Genomic DNA, 17,787 nt, shown 5'->3' with positions numbered 1-17,787 from the left:
GCATACTCTTCGGGTTGCCTGTTCTGGTAAGCTAACGCAGCACATGCATGTCTACACGGTAGTTCAGTTAGTTGCCATAGCCTACAACTGCACGTAGCCTTGCCCAAATCCACACTCACCTTCACGGGGAGACATTGGACTTCATAAACATTGCCCGCATCATCTCCGGTTGGTAGAAGCCTCCATTTGTTGCTCTCTCTCTTCTCCCTTTCTAACCTGCTCTGCTGGGTTGGGGTTAATCTTCCACTATACCCAACCAAGGCCTTCTTATTCCTAGCCATAATCCTCATTACATAACACCTCACCTCCTCTAACATTGTAATTATTGGTTTGCCTCTCATCTTCTTCACCTTGGCATTAAACACCTCGCAGTTGTTGTTTGTGTAGTTGTCTGCTTTCGGATATTCACTAAAATGTGCTCTGCTCCATTATTTTGGACTGATCTTATCCAAGTATTCCCATGCCCCAACATTGATCTTCTTTAGCCTATCCATGGCAGCATTGAAGTCCTGTGTTGTGGTTGACTTAGCACATGACCACAAACACATTTTCAACTCTAAGTCACTCCAAATTTTGCCATATATGCATGGTACAAAACCTGTGGTTTGCATTCGGGTACATCTCCTGCACAGCAGGTATTAACCCCTGCAGGCATACATCAAAATCAATGTCATAACAACACTAATTTAGAAACAGGGTGAACGTAGCTGGGTATAAAATAATTAACACTTTCAGCAACCAGGAACATTTTCTAGAATCTCCTATCAGCAATCAACATATCATCAGTCAAGAACATTTTCTAAAGTCTCCTATCAGCAATTAACATAGCAGAATTCATGAACCATTTCTAAAGTATCCTATCAGCAATCAACATGTCAGCACGAGGGAACATTTTCTAAAATCTCCTATCAGCAATCAAAATATCAACAATCAATAACATTTTCTAAAGTCTCCTATCAGCAGTTAACATAGCAGAATTCATGAACATTTTCTAAAGTATCATTTCAGCAATTAACATACCAGAATTCATGAACATTTTCTAAAGTCTCCTATCAGCAATTAACATATGTTCACAATTAAACTTACATTTGGCCACATCAATATACATCAATTGTATACATCAACTATACTAAACAAGCATAATGATATAGAAGAAGACTCTCTTCAAAATACACCAGATTTTATTGCACTACATTAATAAAAAAAGGTACCTTCTGCATATCTGACATAAAGTTAAACATGTTCGCCTGAAAATCTCCCACGTCCTCCTGAAGTATCTCTAGAAACCACTTCCAACTTTTTTTTGTTTTCTGACTCCACTATTGCATAGGCAATAGGATAGATATGATTATTTGCATCCTGTCCTATTGCTGTCAATAACTGCCCCCCATAGTACCCTCTAAGAAAGGTCTCATCTAACCCTATTAAAGGTCTACAACCACCCACAAATCCCTTCTTGCACGCATCAAAGCATACATAGATCCTCAGAAACAGAGGATTCGAATCAGGCATAGGGTTCGTGTGTATCCTTACCGTCGAGCCAGGGTTAGTCTTTAGTATTTCATTACCATAATCACGAAGTCTTGCATACTGTGCAATCTCAGAACCCTCAATCCTCTCCTTCGCCTTCTTCATAGATCTGTAAATTTTCTTCTCATTGATGAGTACATCATACTCAGCTCTGAAGTATTGGTCAGCCTCCCTCACTGTCAAGTTTGGTTGAACTCTAATCCTCTCCTCTAGCTCATCTATTACCCATTTTCCATCTGCTGACTTACAGTGATTATCTCTGCTGCAAGTGTGTTCATTTACAAATGTCTTTACCTAATAACTTGCGAGAAATGTTCTCTTAGCACAGTAGATTTGCCAAGGACAATCCTCATCGTAGCATATAGCCTTTGACCTTGTTGAATCACAACGAGCAAAGAATATGCTCCTGCCAATGTGGATATTAAACTTTCGGATAGCCTTCCTGAACTGGTTGAGAGTCTCAAACTCCATCCCCAATTCCAACCACACTTGGCTAACCGGGGCATCAGCATTGCTCTGAGGAAAAACTGGAGTCTTAGTATCATCGTCACTTGCTATGCTATGCAAGTCCTCTGACGAATAGCAATGATGTCCAGGGTTTTAATCAGAAAAATATCATCCTCAACTGGCACATAAAAGGTTGGCGGCTTGTCCGGATCAGGGTTCGGGATGAAGGATTGCCCTGTAGGGGGAGGCCTCCTTGTTGATCTCCTCTTGTTCACCTTTGGCCATCCATCAACCTCATCTGAAGGATTGCTTTGATTATTTTGGGGGTCCTATTGGAATCAGAGGATCGTCCTAAATCATGGATCGATTGTGAAAGTGGATTCCTACATGGCTGTGGGGTGTATTGAGTAAGTTGTTTAGGTGCAACAGGTTTAGAAACATTGGCTTGAGACTGCGGGGCTGGATCTGAACCATCATTGTGTAGTGGAAACTGATCTTCTTCAAATGGTGGCTGGGAAGGTTGGGACTGACTTGATGGTGGCTGATCTGGTAGGACAGGTGTTGGAGGAGGCTGAGAAACCTGTCCTGCTTCATGGGATGATGCTAGTGGTGGATCTGCTGTCTCCTGGGGCATACTGAGACTATCCTCTTTTTGGGCCTCAACTTCAGCCTGTTTATTTTCTTCATGGACCTCCTCCCTATCCTGGGCCTCACCCCTTATTTGGTCCTCCTTCCTAACTTGCACATTACCTACAATTTTAGCATCGTCATGATCTTCCACTACTAGCAATCTTCTCTTTGGACTCTTATTTGGTGTTGGAACCCTTTTGGCACATGTCTTTATTCTCCTCTTTGACGGAGTCAGATTGTTCTCCTCAACTAACACAGGCTGGTCCACCGGATGCTCTGTATAAATATTTATTTTGTTACCATTCTTCACGGCTGCCTCATACATTCTAACTACGTCCATATCAACCCTTAGGTCCCTCAACCCATCATCAAGCTCCTTCCCAGGTTCTTGCCAGTAAAAATTAGATTCGGACGTATATTCAATGTCCTTCAACAAATCAGATATGAAAAAAACGTTCAGTGTATCAACGTTCACCCTATTGATTTCTGTGACTTCACCACCAGTAAAACTAATTAACCCACCAGGCCCTCTCTCAAACCGTCCTCTATGATTGATACACAATATTATATGGATGGTGGCCATTCCTGGAAGTGAAAATAACTAACACAAGCTAAGAAAAGATTGTATCTAACCACAGGTAACACAAACCCTAAACCAACTTTTCTAGCAATTCTCAGCAATTACAGGATTTGATTAGGTACAAGAATATGTCTAACTAATGGGAATGACATGAAATTAATCAACAATGGCTATGAGATACCTCTGTTCGCTGTGCAGCAAAGGTAGTAACCTCTGCGCCGTCCACGAAGAGACCCCTGGGTTACGTATTAGCTTCGTACTGTCTTCTCCGACTTGGGGATGACGATGACGAAACCCCAGGATTCACCTTGTTCGCTTGGGAGTGTTTCACAAGACTTCTCCAACTGGGAAAGCAAGCGATCGCGACCTACAATCTCTGCTAGGGCACACTTTCCTCTCCCGCGCAATGTTCCTCAAAAACCAAACAGTTAGCAAAAAAAAAAGGTTTAATCCACATAGATAGGGGTTTGGGGGGGGGGTCGAGTGCCACGTAGGTTCGTATAGGAACGAAGCTAGTGTCAAACCAAGGTTAGGTATTTCTGTCACACAGACCGCATCTTCAAAGTTAGTTTCGATCTGCTATGGATACAATTGTCAGCGTTTTCATCTTTCATGGGTACATATAGTCATTTATTCTTAGTTTAATAATAGTAAAGTAACTGAATGATCATTAATCGACATAAGAAACATAAGTATCTCAAAACCAACAACTAATGAAATGTATCAAACCTATTAAGTTTGAAACTTGAAAAACGCCAAAAAAATCTATGACTAAAGTAGCTATAATAAATCAGCCAACTTAATAATGTTCTTATTAATAACACGACACATACATCAATATAACTATGAAAGCGCGACAGACTTCTAGTTGTATCTGCCCAAATTTTTTAGTTTAGCTACTAAGGCAACTAACAGATATAAAGACATGTCTCAAATTTATTCTCAAACAGCTGAATCGAGTTAGCAATGGTTAAAAATAACAATTAAAAATAAAATAATTAAAAAAATTATTGAAATCTAAAAACAACGGTTAAAAATAAAAAATTATTTATTATAAAAAATTCATATAATTATTAAATTATAATCAAATTAACGGTTCAAATTAACGGTTGAATGAGACTTTGAGGGTGAAACACGGTGAGGCAGCCGGTAATGTCGGCGGAAGAGATAAGGGGGAGAGCGGGGGAGGGATTGCATCAGGGGAAAAGGAGGATCATATTTCGGGAGGGGTTTCTAAGCCTTTGAAGGTTTCTTTCAGGGACAAAGTTGTGGGTTCCAAGATTGCTAAAGCTTTTTCACTTGTTGAAACTCTATCGGGAGATAACATTGCGGTAGTTTCTGGGAAGCAAGGAGATCTCTTGCCACCGAGTGTCACGTTTACCCAAGAAGCTAAGAATTGCTTGGCAGAACCTTATAAGGATGCTATAGTGATTAAGGTGCTAGGTAAACATTATAGCTACACTGCATTGTCTCATAAACTCCGAACGGTATGGAGGATTAAGGGAGGTTTTGATTTATTGGACGTGGGATTTGACTACTTTCTTGTGAAGTTTGATGTAGCTGAGGAGCGAGAAAAGGTTCTCTTAGGAGGTCCGTGGATGATCGAGGGAAATTATGTGGCTGTGAAGCCTTGGGATCAAGAGTTTAGATCAAGTGAAAACTGTTTTGGAGCAACTTTAGTGTGGATTAGAATTTCCGGATTACCAATTTGGTGCTACCAAGAAGATGCAATGCTCCGTGTTGCGGCTACAGTTGGCATTCCCGTTAAGGTTGATTTGGCAACAAAATTAGCTGAAAGAGGACGATATGCTCGAGCCTGTGTTCAGATAGATTTAGGATTGCCATTGACTAAGAAGATTCTTGTTGAAGGTGTTGAATATGAGGTTGAATATGAAAGTCTTCACCTTATTTGTGGCTCCTGTCTCAAGTTTGGTCATGATATGAAGGTGTGCAAGACTGACAGCAATGCAGGAGGAGGAACTAATGCCAAGGTGATCAGCGATGTAGCAAAGCAGCCAGAAAGCTCAAATTCAAAAAATCCAGTACATGTGGAAAAGGCAAGTTTTCATTTTGGCAAGAATCTTGGAGATGAGACTGTAAATGTTACTGTCCCGGATTTGGTGGAGAGTGATTTGCATGCTGTTCATGTAGACCATGCACAACATGAGGATTTGGAAGGTTGGACTCAAGTGATTAGGAAAGGAAAGTATAAAATGGGTCAAAAGCCTTCTCTTAGCACCCATCAGGTCCAACCAAAAGTAAAGAAGACTCCTAACAAGGCTACCAATACTTGGACAAGGCCTAATCACCAACGTACAACACATGCAACTGGATCCAAAGTAAATTTAAGCAGGGGCATCAATATTGGAAAACCGGTTAGTGTGGCTTCTTCGGGGACCCGGCACAATGTTCATCATCAGCAGCAAGGTGAGACAACAAATGGCACTGTGCGAAAGCGTCCTCGCCCAAACTCTTTGCAGAATTCACCAGTAGATAAGGATGGAGCATCGACGGCGGGTATGGTGCAAGTTTTGACGGAGAAAATTGGGCTGCAACTTGAGAGTCCATTAAAGGCAGGATCGACGAAGACAGGGACATCATGTTGAGTCTCGAGTTTGTTATTGGAGCTCTCTTTTTGCTGTTTTTATGGATAGTTTCAATATCATAGCCTGGAATGTGAGGGGTGCGTCTAACAAGATGGCCCGTGTGCATTGCAAAAATTTGGTGAGAATATATAAACCATCTTTCTTCTTTCTCTTTGAGACTCATACCATGTTTAATAATTTGAAGAATTTTTGGGATAAGTTAGGTTTTCATTGTGTTGGTATTGAGGAAGCAGTAGGACACAGGGGTGGAATTTGGTTTCTATCTTCTATTGCTAATGCTTCTTGTGTGGTTATTGATCAAATTGACCAATGTATCACAGTAAAAGTGAGTGTGGGTAACTTAGTTTGGCTTTGTAGTGCAGTATATGGGAGTCCTCAATTCGAAAAAAGATGTATGCTTTGGGATCATTTGCGTTCTATTAATTCAGGCCATAATAGACCATGGATGGCCGTTGGTGATTTTAATGAGATTGTGGCACCAGATGAGAGTACAGGTGCTTATTTTTCTTCTCACAGAGCTAGTCTATTAGCTACTACTCTAGATGACTGTGAGCTCTTTGATCTTAAAGTGACTGGTAGGAGATATACTTGGTATAGAGCAGTTCAGGCTGGCAGGGACTTGGCTAAAAGGTTGGATAGAGCTATAGTTAATGAGGCGTGGATGATAATGTTTCCTGAGGGTTATTCTGAAATTCTTAGTAGGCTTCATTCTGATCATTGTCCTATTTTAGTTCGTTGTCATGGTAGCCCCAGAGTGAAAGGTTCACGTCCTTTTAGGTTCCAAGCTGCGTGGGCAACACATCCTTCTTATAAACATGTTATTAGTAAGGCTTGGAATCAAGAGTTTGGAGGTGTTACCGAAAGGCTTAAGATGGTTCAACATGCTTCTTTGGACTTCAACTCAAAGATTTTTGGAAATATTTTTGTGCGAAAAAATAAGCTGGAATATCAGATTGATCAGATTCAACGGCGTTTGGAGGTTACCGATGTGTTATCTCTGAGAATTAAAGAAGCTGAACTGAGGGAAGATTACAATAGGCTTTTGTTGCAAGAGGAACTTTTTTGGTACCAGAAATCTAGAGAGCAGTGGGTCAAGTATGGGGATAGAAACACTAAATTCTTTCATCTTCAGACTTTGGTACGTAGAAACCATAATAGAGTACATGGATTATATGTTAGAGATGGGTCTTGGTCTACTGATCCAGATATTCTCCAGGAAGAAGCTCTCTCTTTTTACAAGAATCTCTTTGGTACAACGGAAGAGGTTGAGGTTGATTGTTTAGGGGATGTTCCGATGCCCACTCTAAGTACTGAGGCTTGTGCTAGGTTAATTGACCCTGTCTCTTTTGCGGAAGTCAAGTCAGCAGTATTCAGTATGAGCCCTTTTAAGGCTCCTGGTCCAGATGGCTTTCAAGCTTATTTTTTTAAAGAATATTGGGAGATAGTAGGCACTGAGATTTGGAATATTGTCCGGAGCGCTTTTTTGGGAGAGTTCTTAAATCCTAGCATCATGGAAACTCTGATTGTGCTTATTCCTAAAATTGATAACCCTACCTTTATGAAGGATTTCAGGCCTATTAGCTTGTGTAATGTTGTTTATAAAATTATCACAAAAGTATTGACTAACCGACTTCGGCCTTTTCTTCCAGATATTGTTAGTCCTTTACAAGGAGGGTTTATTCCGGGTCGTGGTGCTCCTGATAATATTATTGTGGCCCAAGAAATTCTGAATTTCATGAAGCACACAAAATCCAAGAAAGGTACTCTTGCTTTTAAAATTGATCTTGAAAAAGCTTATGATAGGGTGGATTGGAGGTTTTTGGAGAGTACTCTCATTGCTTTTGGTTTTCCTATCATCACTGTTAATTTGATTATGACTTGTGTCCGTGCATCATCTCTTTCTATTATGTGGAATGGGAATAGATTGGATAGTTTTGCTCCTAGAAGGGGGCTTAGACAGGGCGATCCAATGTCTCCTTACTTATTTGTGCTTTGTATGGAAAGACTTGCTTGCTATATATCTCATAAGGTGGTCTAGGGTGTGTGGAAACCAGTTTCTGTCACTAGGGGTGGCCCAAAATTTTCTCATTTGATGTTTGCAGATGATCTCTTACTCTTCTGTCAGGCTACAAAGAGTCAGGTCCAAATGGTCATGCATTCTCTTAACATTTTTTGCAAGGCATCTGGCATGAAAGTGAATCTTGAAAAGTCTAAAGCTTTTTGTTCTAAAAATGTGACTGCTCGTAGAAGAGATATTTTTACTAGTGTTTCTTCAATACGTTTTGCTTTGGACTTAGGAAGATATCTTGGAGTTAACCTTAATCATTCCCGTACCAGTAGGGCTTCTTTTCATTCGGTGATTGAAAAGGTGAGGGGAAGATTAGCTAATTGGAAAGGAAGGCTTCTAAATAAAGCAGGGAGACTTTGCCTGATCAATTCTGTTGCAGCATCCATTCCTGTCTATCATATGCAGGTATCTTTTTTTCCAAATTGGGTTTGCGATAAATTATCTTCTATGATGAGACAGTTCCTTTGGAAGGGTCAAGTTGATGGTAAAGGTCTTTCTCTTGTTAATTGGAGGACCGTGATCACTCCAAAAAAATTTGGTGGCCTGGGTGTTAGAGATCCTGCGTGTGTTAATATATCTTTACTTGGTAAATTGGTGTGGCAACTTTTTCATTGTCAGGACAAGCCTTGGGTTGCTCTATTGAGGGCAAAGTATATGAGGAATGAGGGAGTTTTAGATGGCCCTGTCCCTTGCAATGCTTCTCATGTTTGGAAGAGTATCTCAAAGGCTTTTGGTGCTCTTAAGGATGCTTTCTCTTGGTGCGTTGGGTCACTTGATCAATCTTTTTGGTTTGACAATTGGAGTATTGAGGGTCCAATTGCTCAAGATGTCCCTTTTGTACATATATCTGACTCTGATTTAACTATTAGAGACGTTTGGAAAGATGGTCAATGGAATCTCCATGATATTTTCTCTATCATTCCAGAAGATGTCAAACAGCATTTGAATGCTTATAATCCGGATTTGAATGCTGGAGAGAGTTCGGGTTGGTTGTGGGGTGTGGCATCTTCTAGACTTTACTCAGCTAGGAGTGGGTACAGTTGGCTAGCCAAAAGAAAGTTTGACTGGAATGAGCATGATAATTGGTTGTGGGTATGGCGACTGCATATTCCTGAGAAGTACAAGTTCTTGATTTGGCTCAGTCTTCATAATGCTATTCCTACGGCAGAGTTTCGTTTGGGTCGTGGTTTAGCTTTATCTAGCACCTGTCATCGATGTCAGAATGGTTCTGAATCAATTCTTCATTGTCTTCGGGAGTGCCCTAGTGCCAAGGAGGTCTGGAACCTTTTAGGCCTGTATTCAGATAACTCGAATTTACATGATTGGCTCTATAGAGGTGCAAGGAGTGAAAATATTTTTCTTTTCTTTTCGACCATCTGGTGGATTTGGAGAAGCAGGAATCATGACTTATTTAATATAGATGATTCATGGAGTGCTAGTAAAGTGGTGAGTTTGATTCGTAGTTCAGTATGGGAGTTTCATACTATTTTTGCTATGCATCAATCTCTGTCTCCTCCTTCACTTTGTTTGCATTGGGTTCCACCTCCAGTTTATTCTGTTAAATTGAATTGTGATGCTAGTTGGTTTCCTCCTTCTGGCTATGCTGGTTTTGGTTGTATCATTCGCAATCCTGATGGATGTTGGTTGAAAGGTTGCACTGGGAAAGTCGAAGTGTGCAGTGTCTCTTTTTGCTGAATTGTATGCAATTTGGAGAGGCTTACTTCTTGCTTGGGAGAGTGGATTTCGTGAGGTTATTTGTGAAACAGACTGTTTAGAAGCTCTTTTCTTGGTAAACCAAAGAATGCTTGGTAAGGATATTCCGGAATGGGATTTGGCAAAGCATATACAGGAGGTTATGAATTGGAATTGGAGAGTCTCTATTCTTTTAATTTAGAGGACTGCAAATAGTGTTGCAGATTGTATGGCTAAAGCAGCTGCTTCTGTCGCGGACATTCACTCGAATTGGAGCCAACCATGGAGTGAGTTTCAACATCTAATAGATTTAGATATGACCCTAGCCAATTAATTTGGTTTTGTCTCTTTTTTTCTTTCTTTTCTATTTAATCACAAAAAAAAAATTAACGGTTCAATTAATTATTCAACGATTAAACAAATAACCTATTAATACTTGATTGGATTAATTTCTGATTTGGTTGGAATGATTGTGCTAATTATAAACTAAACTTAAATTCTAAACGCATATATTAAGTAAATCCTTTTTAATATTAATAGATTACTGTAACATCCATCCAGCATATACCAAGCGATTCATCACTTTCAATGTACAAGGCCATACCTCTTTGACTTCACTATTAAATTTTCTACCAGATTTGAGTGGAATCTTTCTTTTTTAAATGGAAATAATAAGAGGATGATGTTACATTATTAAATTATTTTAGTAATTAAATTTAATTAAATCGGTCTAATAATTTATTAATATAATAAAAACTAACTTAAAAAAATAAGAACATACATAAAAGAAAAAAGTTAGTTTAATTTAGTTTAAAATAATTTACTTATCTAATATTTCTCATAATCATATTATATATGCCTGATTTGCCAGCAGTACAGTATCTCGAATTTTTCTTTTTTTTTTTCTGAAAAAAAAAAAAAAGGAAAACGGCAATGTTTTAATAAAAAGGTCAATTACCCTCGTATTCTACCCCTATGTAAATCTTGAATTCTTGATAGTCAATAATCGCTTCATCTATTACCTACTTCTAGAATATATAATAGAAATTAAAAAAAAAAATTACAATTCTTAAAATTTGAATCCAATTTTATTTTATGAAAAGCAAAGTACTATGTCTACTGTACCTGCAGGTGGAGTTTTCTTGGAACTAATTAGAAGATTCCATATTTGAAGTAATAACTTACTCTTTAAGTTTGCATGCGTGACAAACCACGGATAACGAGGGGTTGATTTCTAAAGCTTTAATTTTAAGATATTAATTTTATAAATTTAATTTTAATGCGATGTCAATATAGAATATATAGATTAATTTATACGTGTATTTAATTAATTATATAATACTACATCAATAAAAATAACTATCTTTTATATTAACGATATAAATGATCATTTATATAATTGTACACTGTCAATGCATCAAAATTAATCTCTAATTTTACTTGTTGTTTTTAAAATGGTGAAAACTCAAGTTCACGAAGTTGATAGTTGAGAGCCATTAGATTATTTGACTAATTTGACTAAATTTTCATCTAACGGCTCTCAATTATCAACTTCACGTAAAGTCGACTGCACCTGAGTTTTTACCTTCTAAAATAATAGTAATAATAATAACAAGGACAAGAACTAAAAAATTTTCACCTTTAGGTGCAGTGTTAACTACCAAACACGACCTAACCGATGAAATGGGATAAAAAATGAGGGATGCATGGCATGCATGTGATGTGCATAATAGAAGCCTGATAATATGCCACCAGAAAACTTTGTACGAACATGATTTCAATGCAAGTGGCAGCAATTTTATATTGCTATGTGACCAGTGAAACATGTGTATGATTAATACTTGCATTGCAACTTGTAATCTCAGCGATTTTACTAGCAAAATATAATGGCTTATTATGACACTTCAATAATCCACAAAACCTGGCATTTTGATCTTTTATTATAAGACAATTCCATAGATTATCCGTATGGTACTACCTAGTTGTCATATTTTAGATCTCATGTGTGTTTCAGTGCTCTGAGATCTCAAAAAGATTTAACTCATGAATCATTGATTATAATATTAAGTTATTAATTTGATTATTATCTTTTACAATCATGTTAAATATACACTAAAAAAATTAGTTATTAATATAAAATACACATTAAAATACAAAATATATATTAAAAATAAATTAAATTACACATATATCTATACTAAAATACATGTATAAATAGGATTTTTTTTTTTTTTTTATCTTTTATCATATGTTATACATCTAGCTAGATGACCCTAAGGTCATATGCACTTTTGATTTTGAGTAAACTTTTCAATTAGCATTAGGGCACATTGAATGTATTATAGGCAGAGTTTGCACATTGTTTTAGAGTAAAAAATACGGAAAAAAAAAATTAAAGTCAATGTAGTAAAACAAGGAGATCTCCAAACCCTGAAGCCTCGATGGGGAGGATGCTAAATACGGTTAGGAACAAATTAGATTGAACAAGATGGAGGGTTAAAATCATCAAAATTTATATCGCTAAAAAAATAATAAATTTTAAAAGATACTAACAATAAATAATTACAGAAAATTTAAAAGGTGACAAAATAATTAAAAATTAACTAGATATATATTTTCAAAAATAATTTTAGAGATTTGATTTTAAATTTTAATACATTTTTATAACATAATTAAAAAAATAATGCATTTTATTTTTAAAATTTGGTAATTTTACGTTAAATAAATATTTTTTTGCAAACGTTTTCGCTTGTGAATAACAAAATTTTTTTATAAAAAAAGAATGTTTAAAAATTGAATTTTGTTCTACTTTTACTTGCATCTTTTAAATAGTTAATTATTTAAATATTTTTACAAAAATTTAGATTAAATACATAAGTCATTTTCTAAATATAAAAAAATTATTTATCACTTATATAAAAAAAATTATTTTATATTTTTGTTATATTTTTAAATCTTTCACAAAAATTTTATGCTTCATATCTTTTACATCTTTTTATCTGCAATATGAACCTTTTGGATAGATTTTGATAATTTAGCACTTACTAATTATTATTATTATACTTTTTGTGTGACTTATGTATGCATATAATGCTACACATTTCAAGAAGGAGAGTTTTTTGGATAGATTAAAAATCTTAGAAAGAAACTAGAGAGAAGCTTTCAATTGCTACTCATTATTCTTTTTTCTTGCATTGTATCATCAAATCCTCATTGTCTTGGCCTATCTCTCGTGTTAGTCTCTCCAGCATAGTTAAAGGGCTTTACACCTAAACGCATATTTAATAACAAGTGGCAATTCTTTTTTTTTTTTCAACATTACCAACAAGCAATATTTTTATACTATGGTAGTTAAATAACTTCCATTCTAAACATTTTCAAAAATGCTATTGGTACATTAAAATTAATCACTAAAATTAATTATTAATATATTTTTGTATAAATACTTATATATTTTAATTTATTTTTAAAATATATTTATATTTTAATATATATTTTATACTATTAACTGATTTTAATGACTAATTTTAGTATATAAGTAGCATAATAAAAAAATTATACTCTATTATTAAAACAATGTTACATGTCTAATAAATAATATTATTTTAGATTAATATTTTATTAGTTATCATTTATATTCATATTTATAAAAATTATATACAAAAAATATATATAATTTAAATATATATTTATTAGAATTTATATATATAAATTAATATAATTTATATTATACTTTTTAAAATTTATTTGTTGAATAAAATTTTTTTTTTTTTGGGTTTCTTACAGTATCCCCCAACTCGACAGGTCGATCAATGACTAATTCGTCGCGGATCTGAACTCCATTTAAGGGTCTGTCACTGGCCAACGGATTACTGTATGCACAAAGCGGGTTTCGAACCTCCGACACTTACTTAAGCAGACGAGTGAGTTGGCTGCTCGACCAACTCAAGTTGATTATAAAATTTAATATTTTTTATGCGGTCAAACGATGACCAAAACTGCAAAAAAGTGATGGCCCAAGAGTTTCTGCGGGTATTGGTCTTTGACCTTCATCTCTCATCAGGCTTCAATTAATGCTTAATAAGTCAAAGAAAAGAGACATAATCACTAGCTACCACATAATCAAAAGCGAAAGTATCTGACCATGCGCATATATAATTGATCTTTCAATTAATTGAGAGTCTTTTAAGTTATTATTTCTTACTATCAAATTGATTTTTACGGTGACAGATAAAAATAAAGGAAGAACAAATATAATTTAATCACGTTGGTTATAAAAGGACTATAATTAAGAAAATTTGTAACCATTTTAGAAATATTAGTATTATTAAAATTGTAATAGGTAATTTTAATAAATAATATTTTATAATTGAAATTAATAACTAAAATTATTAAAATATCAATATAATATTCTTAAAATACTTTGAAATACTTAAGTTTGGTTTGATAAAGTTTTTTGAAAAAATATTTGTGTTTTTTAAAAATTCAAGCTACTCATTTTATATTTGGTAAATTAAAAGACTATGTGTTTGTATTTGTAGCTTTTAAAATATCGAAGTGCACCTAAGATAGAGTTTTTTAAAGTTAGCTTTTGCTTTTTAAAATTTAAAAATCTAATATAATATCATATGTTAACTAATTTTCAAATTTAATACTTACATTTATATCTATTATAATATTTTTTAATTTTAAAAGTTATTTTACCAAACACAATTGTTGTTATTTGTGTTTATTGAAAATTATTTTTAATTTAATTTACCAAACATAAATGTTGCAACTTTTAAAAAGTCATCTTTTAAAAATTAATTTTTTATAAACTGCTTTTGAAAAATAAAAATTTTACCAAACTAAATCTAAGACCTACTAGACCTCCTAAAAACTTAATTAGCTCTCCAGCATCCTCACTAAAATAACAATAACAAATTTAATTTAAAAATTAGCTATTGCATGATCATTGTTAATTAGTTTCCTACTTGATTTAAAGCTGTTTGGTAGTGTGAGTTCTTCGATTTTGGGTTGTTGCAGGATTGATGAACAAATAATGAACCTGCTGCAAAGTTGAACAACTTTTAGCCTCATATATATTAACAATAATAAGATCAATAATTAACCTATATTATTATATAACATTTGTGTAGCGTTTGGTTAAGAGACAGAGATGAAAAGACTGAGACTGAGAGACAAAGATAAAGATAGAAATAAATTTCAGTATTCTGTTTGGTATAAAGTGGGAGACAAAAATTAAAATAAGAATAAAACTCTAATTTAATTTGTATAAAAGATAAAGTTGGAATTAATTAATTGAAATGACGGTATTTTAGGTATAAAATGTTATTAAAATTTCAGTCTCTAAAAATTTCAGTCTCCTATGTCCTCACTTTTTAGAGGTACTGAAATACTGAAATTTTAGGGACAGAGACAGAAATTTTAGTACCAATCTCTGAACGAACAAACATGATACTGAATCTCAGTCTCTGTTCCAATACCTCAAAACAAACACTACCTTGGAGAATTAATTCGTACTCATTATTTGGTGGAAACTAACTCAGGTACATTAGCTGCTTTAATAGTTGAGAGTCGTCTAATTTGATAAGTTTAATTAAATTGTTATTTAACAATTTTCAATTATCTAATTTCACATAACCTTAACTGCCCCTGATAAGATCTTACTTCATTGTTTTCATAATTTCCATTCACTTTAGTAATTTCTTTTACATCTAATTGAAACTCATTCTCATAATACATAGGATTAATGGCCTCCATAAAGGATCAAATTAGAAAAAAAAAAGAAATATGCAAAATTCCTGTTTTGTCCCTTATTCCTATCTGCACAAAGGACTTTGAGGATGGTGAGAATAAGCAAGTTGATTATCAGAGGAAGAAGAACAACAGCTCATAATCTCTTCAGCACTAAGCTTGCATTCTTGATTCGCAGTAGTAGTTGAAACCTTTTCCTTCTGATTATTATTTCTACCATTATTCTTTCCTTCAACCATTTTCAATATACTCTCAAAAACCGAGACTTCACAAGGGATCCTAAGAACACCGGTTTGTTGGAACCCAAATTCTTCCTCTGCTTCTCTCAGAAGAATCTGGAAGGCTTGGTGCCCCAAATAAACGGTTGGAATTACGAACCGTTTAAGCTCTTCACCAACACAAATGGCTAAGTAACCTTTCGGAACCACCGTGTTGTTATTCGCCGTCTGCGCCACGTCACGTTCCGATAGCGAAAGCGTTCTCTTTAGAAACTTTATACTTTTGCTCGTAGTAGTGCCGGTGTTGGCGGCGGTGCTCCGGTGGTCGTCGTGGTTGTTGTTGTTGTTGTTGTTATTGCTTGCTATCCTTCTCCATTTCTTGAGGATCTGTTGAAGCCTAACGATTTCTCTGATCTTGTTTGATTTCCTTGGATCGATGGACATGGTTGGTTTTTGGTGAATTTGTTTTTGATTTTGAAAGTAGTGAAGAGTGATTTGGGGTTGCATGATATTGATGATGGTTGTTGCTTCCAATTTATAGAAGACCACTAAGACCTTGGTATTTGTAACTCTCATTTCTCAATAATCAAACAGAGAAAGTTTATCATCTTTGTTAAATTCTAGCCAGCATTTAACTATGCATCCAAATAAAAATGAATAATATTATATCATTAGATAAAATATCATACCATTAAAAACATCATTGATGACTACTTGATGACTACAAATCACAAAAATTGCTGGTCCCCTAACATTTCTGTTATTTAATAAGAATCTGATCAGAGAATCAATGAAATATTTGTATAATGTGTATAATAGATTATTTATTTGGCCTAATATGAGTTAAAAAATGAACATCTAGAGTAAAATACTACTAATTTTTTAAATACAATACACCCATAATTTTATCGAATCGAAATAATAAACATCTAATATCTTATCGAATCGAAACATCCCTAAACTCTCATTGTACACATTGTACAGATACTTCATTGACTCTCTATACTTCTTTATTTAATAAACAAAAAAAATCTGTAATTTTACATTATTAAATTAGATATAATTTTATATTATTAAAAATATTAATAATAATTAATTAATAATTATAAATTATAAAATATACTAATTTTTAATTCTACTAAATCAAATATTATTCTTCATTGTTTTTTAAGTTAACACTGTATATTATACAAAATAAACTCATATCATTATAAAATATTATAAAATTTTATGCAACAGAGTATGTAAGAAAAGGTTAAGTATTAATAAAATATACTTAAAAGTTTATATCGTTAAAAAATAATTTTAAAAAATATAAATGATAAATAAATTTTTGAATAATTTAAAAATACAACAAACATAATAAAAAGTATATTGTTTTTATAAGTGACACCTGACTTTGTCTATTTGATATGAATTTATATAAAAATATTTAGATAAATATTTAGAATATGTATAAAAAAAATAAAGACAAAATTTGATCTATAAATATTTTTTTTTAAACAAATATAGTTATTCATAAAAAATGAAAAATTATTGGAGATAAAATTACCAAATTTTAAATATAAAAATATTTTATTTTTCTAAAAATAATTATAAAAGATCACATCAAAATCTAATTTCTAAAGCCTTAAATGTATATTAATATTTGGTTATTTTTGCAACATTTTTTAACTTTTCAAAAGCTTATTTATTATTATATCTTTTGTAATTATTTCTATCAATAATATAAACTTTTGATACTATTTTGGTAATTTATATATAAAAAATAGTAAAAATTTATGTATAGTTGTCTTTATGTAAAATTAATATTTAAAAATTATTAAATAATTTAATATATTTGACTAAATTATCATCTAACAATTTTTAACTATTAATTTCGTATCAAAACAATTACATATAAATTTATCCTATAAAAAAACACCTTAATTTAACAGTTGAACTGATAAAAAATTTTGGTTTAACATACATTTGTTCAAAATTTGATGTGCTTGTGATGGATGTCTTGGTTCATATTTAAATTTATAATAGCAAATGTACATTAGTACATGACATAAGTTAAATTAAGTACATCTAATAAGAGACTAATAAGACACTGCCACACACACACACATATATATAATGCGAATTTGGAACTTTCTGTTTCACATGCATAGAAAAATTAAACCAAATAACAAAACTATATATTTTTTATTATTTGCCAGGATATAGAGTTTATTATAAATTTTCAACTTTGCATTCACATGTGAGTGATTAGTT

At 33.6% G+C, this 17,787-nt stretch overlaps 1 protein-coding gene and 1 pseudogene across 1 annotated transcript; one reads left to right on the top strand and one right to left on the bottom strand.

Annotated features, from left to right (window-relative positions):
- The first annotated feature begins 3,353 nt into the window (after positions 1-3,353).
- On the top strand, positions 3,354-5,680 carry LOC148563023 (uncharacterized; annotated as a pseudogene).
- A 9,694-nt stretch (positions 5,681-15,374) lies between these two features.
- On the bottom strand, positions 15,375-16,035 carry LOC107648457 (uncharacterized). Its single transcript, XM_016352313.3, has one exon. The coding sequence runs from the start codon at positions 16,033-16,035 to the stop codon at positions 15,376-15,378; it is 660 nt and encodes a 219-aa protein (XP_016207799.1). The 3' UTR covers position 15,375.
- Between the last annotated feature and the right edge of the window lie 1,752 nt (positions 16,036-17,787).

This window comes from Arachis ipaensis, chromosome B6, assembly GCF_059453495.1.
Source record: "Arachis ipaensis isolate K30076 ecotype BB chromosome B6, ASM5945349v1, whole genome shotgun sequence".
NCBI classification, from domain to species: Eukaryota; Viridiplantae; Streptophyta; class Magnoliopsida; order Fabales; family Fabaceae; genus Arachis; species Arachis ipaensis.
This window is presented reverse-complemented; position numbering and strand designations above follow the sequence as displayed.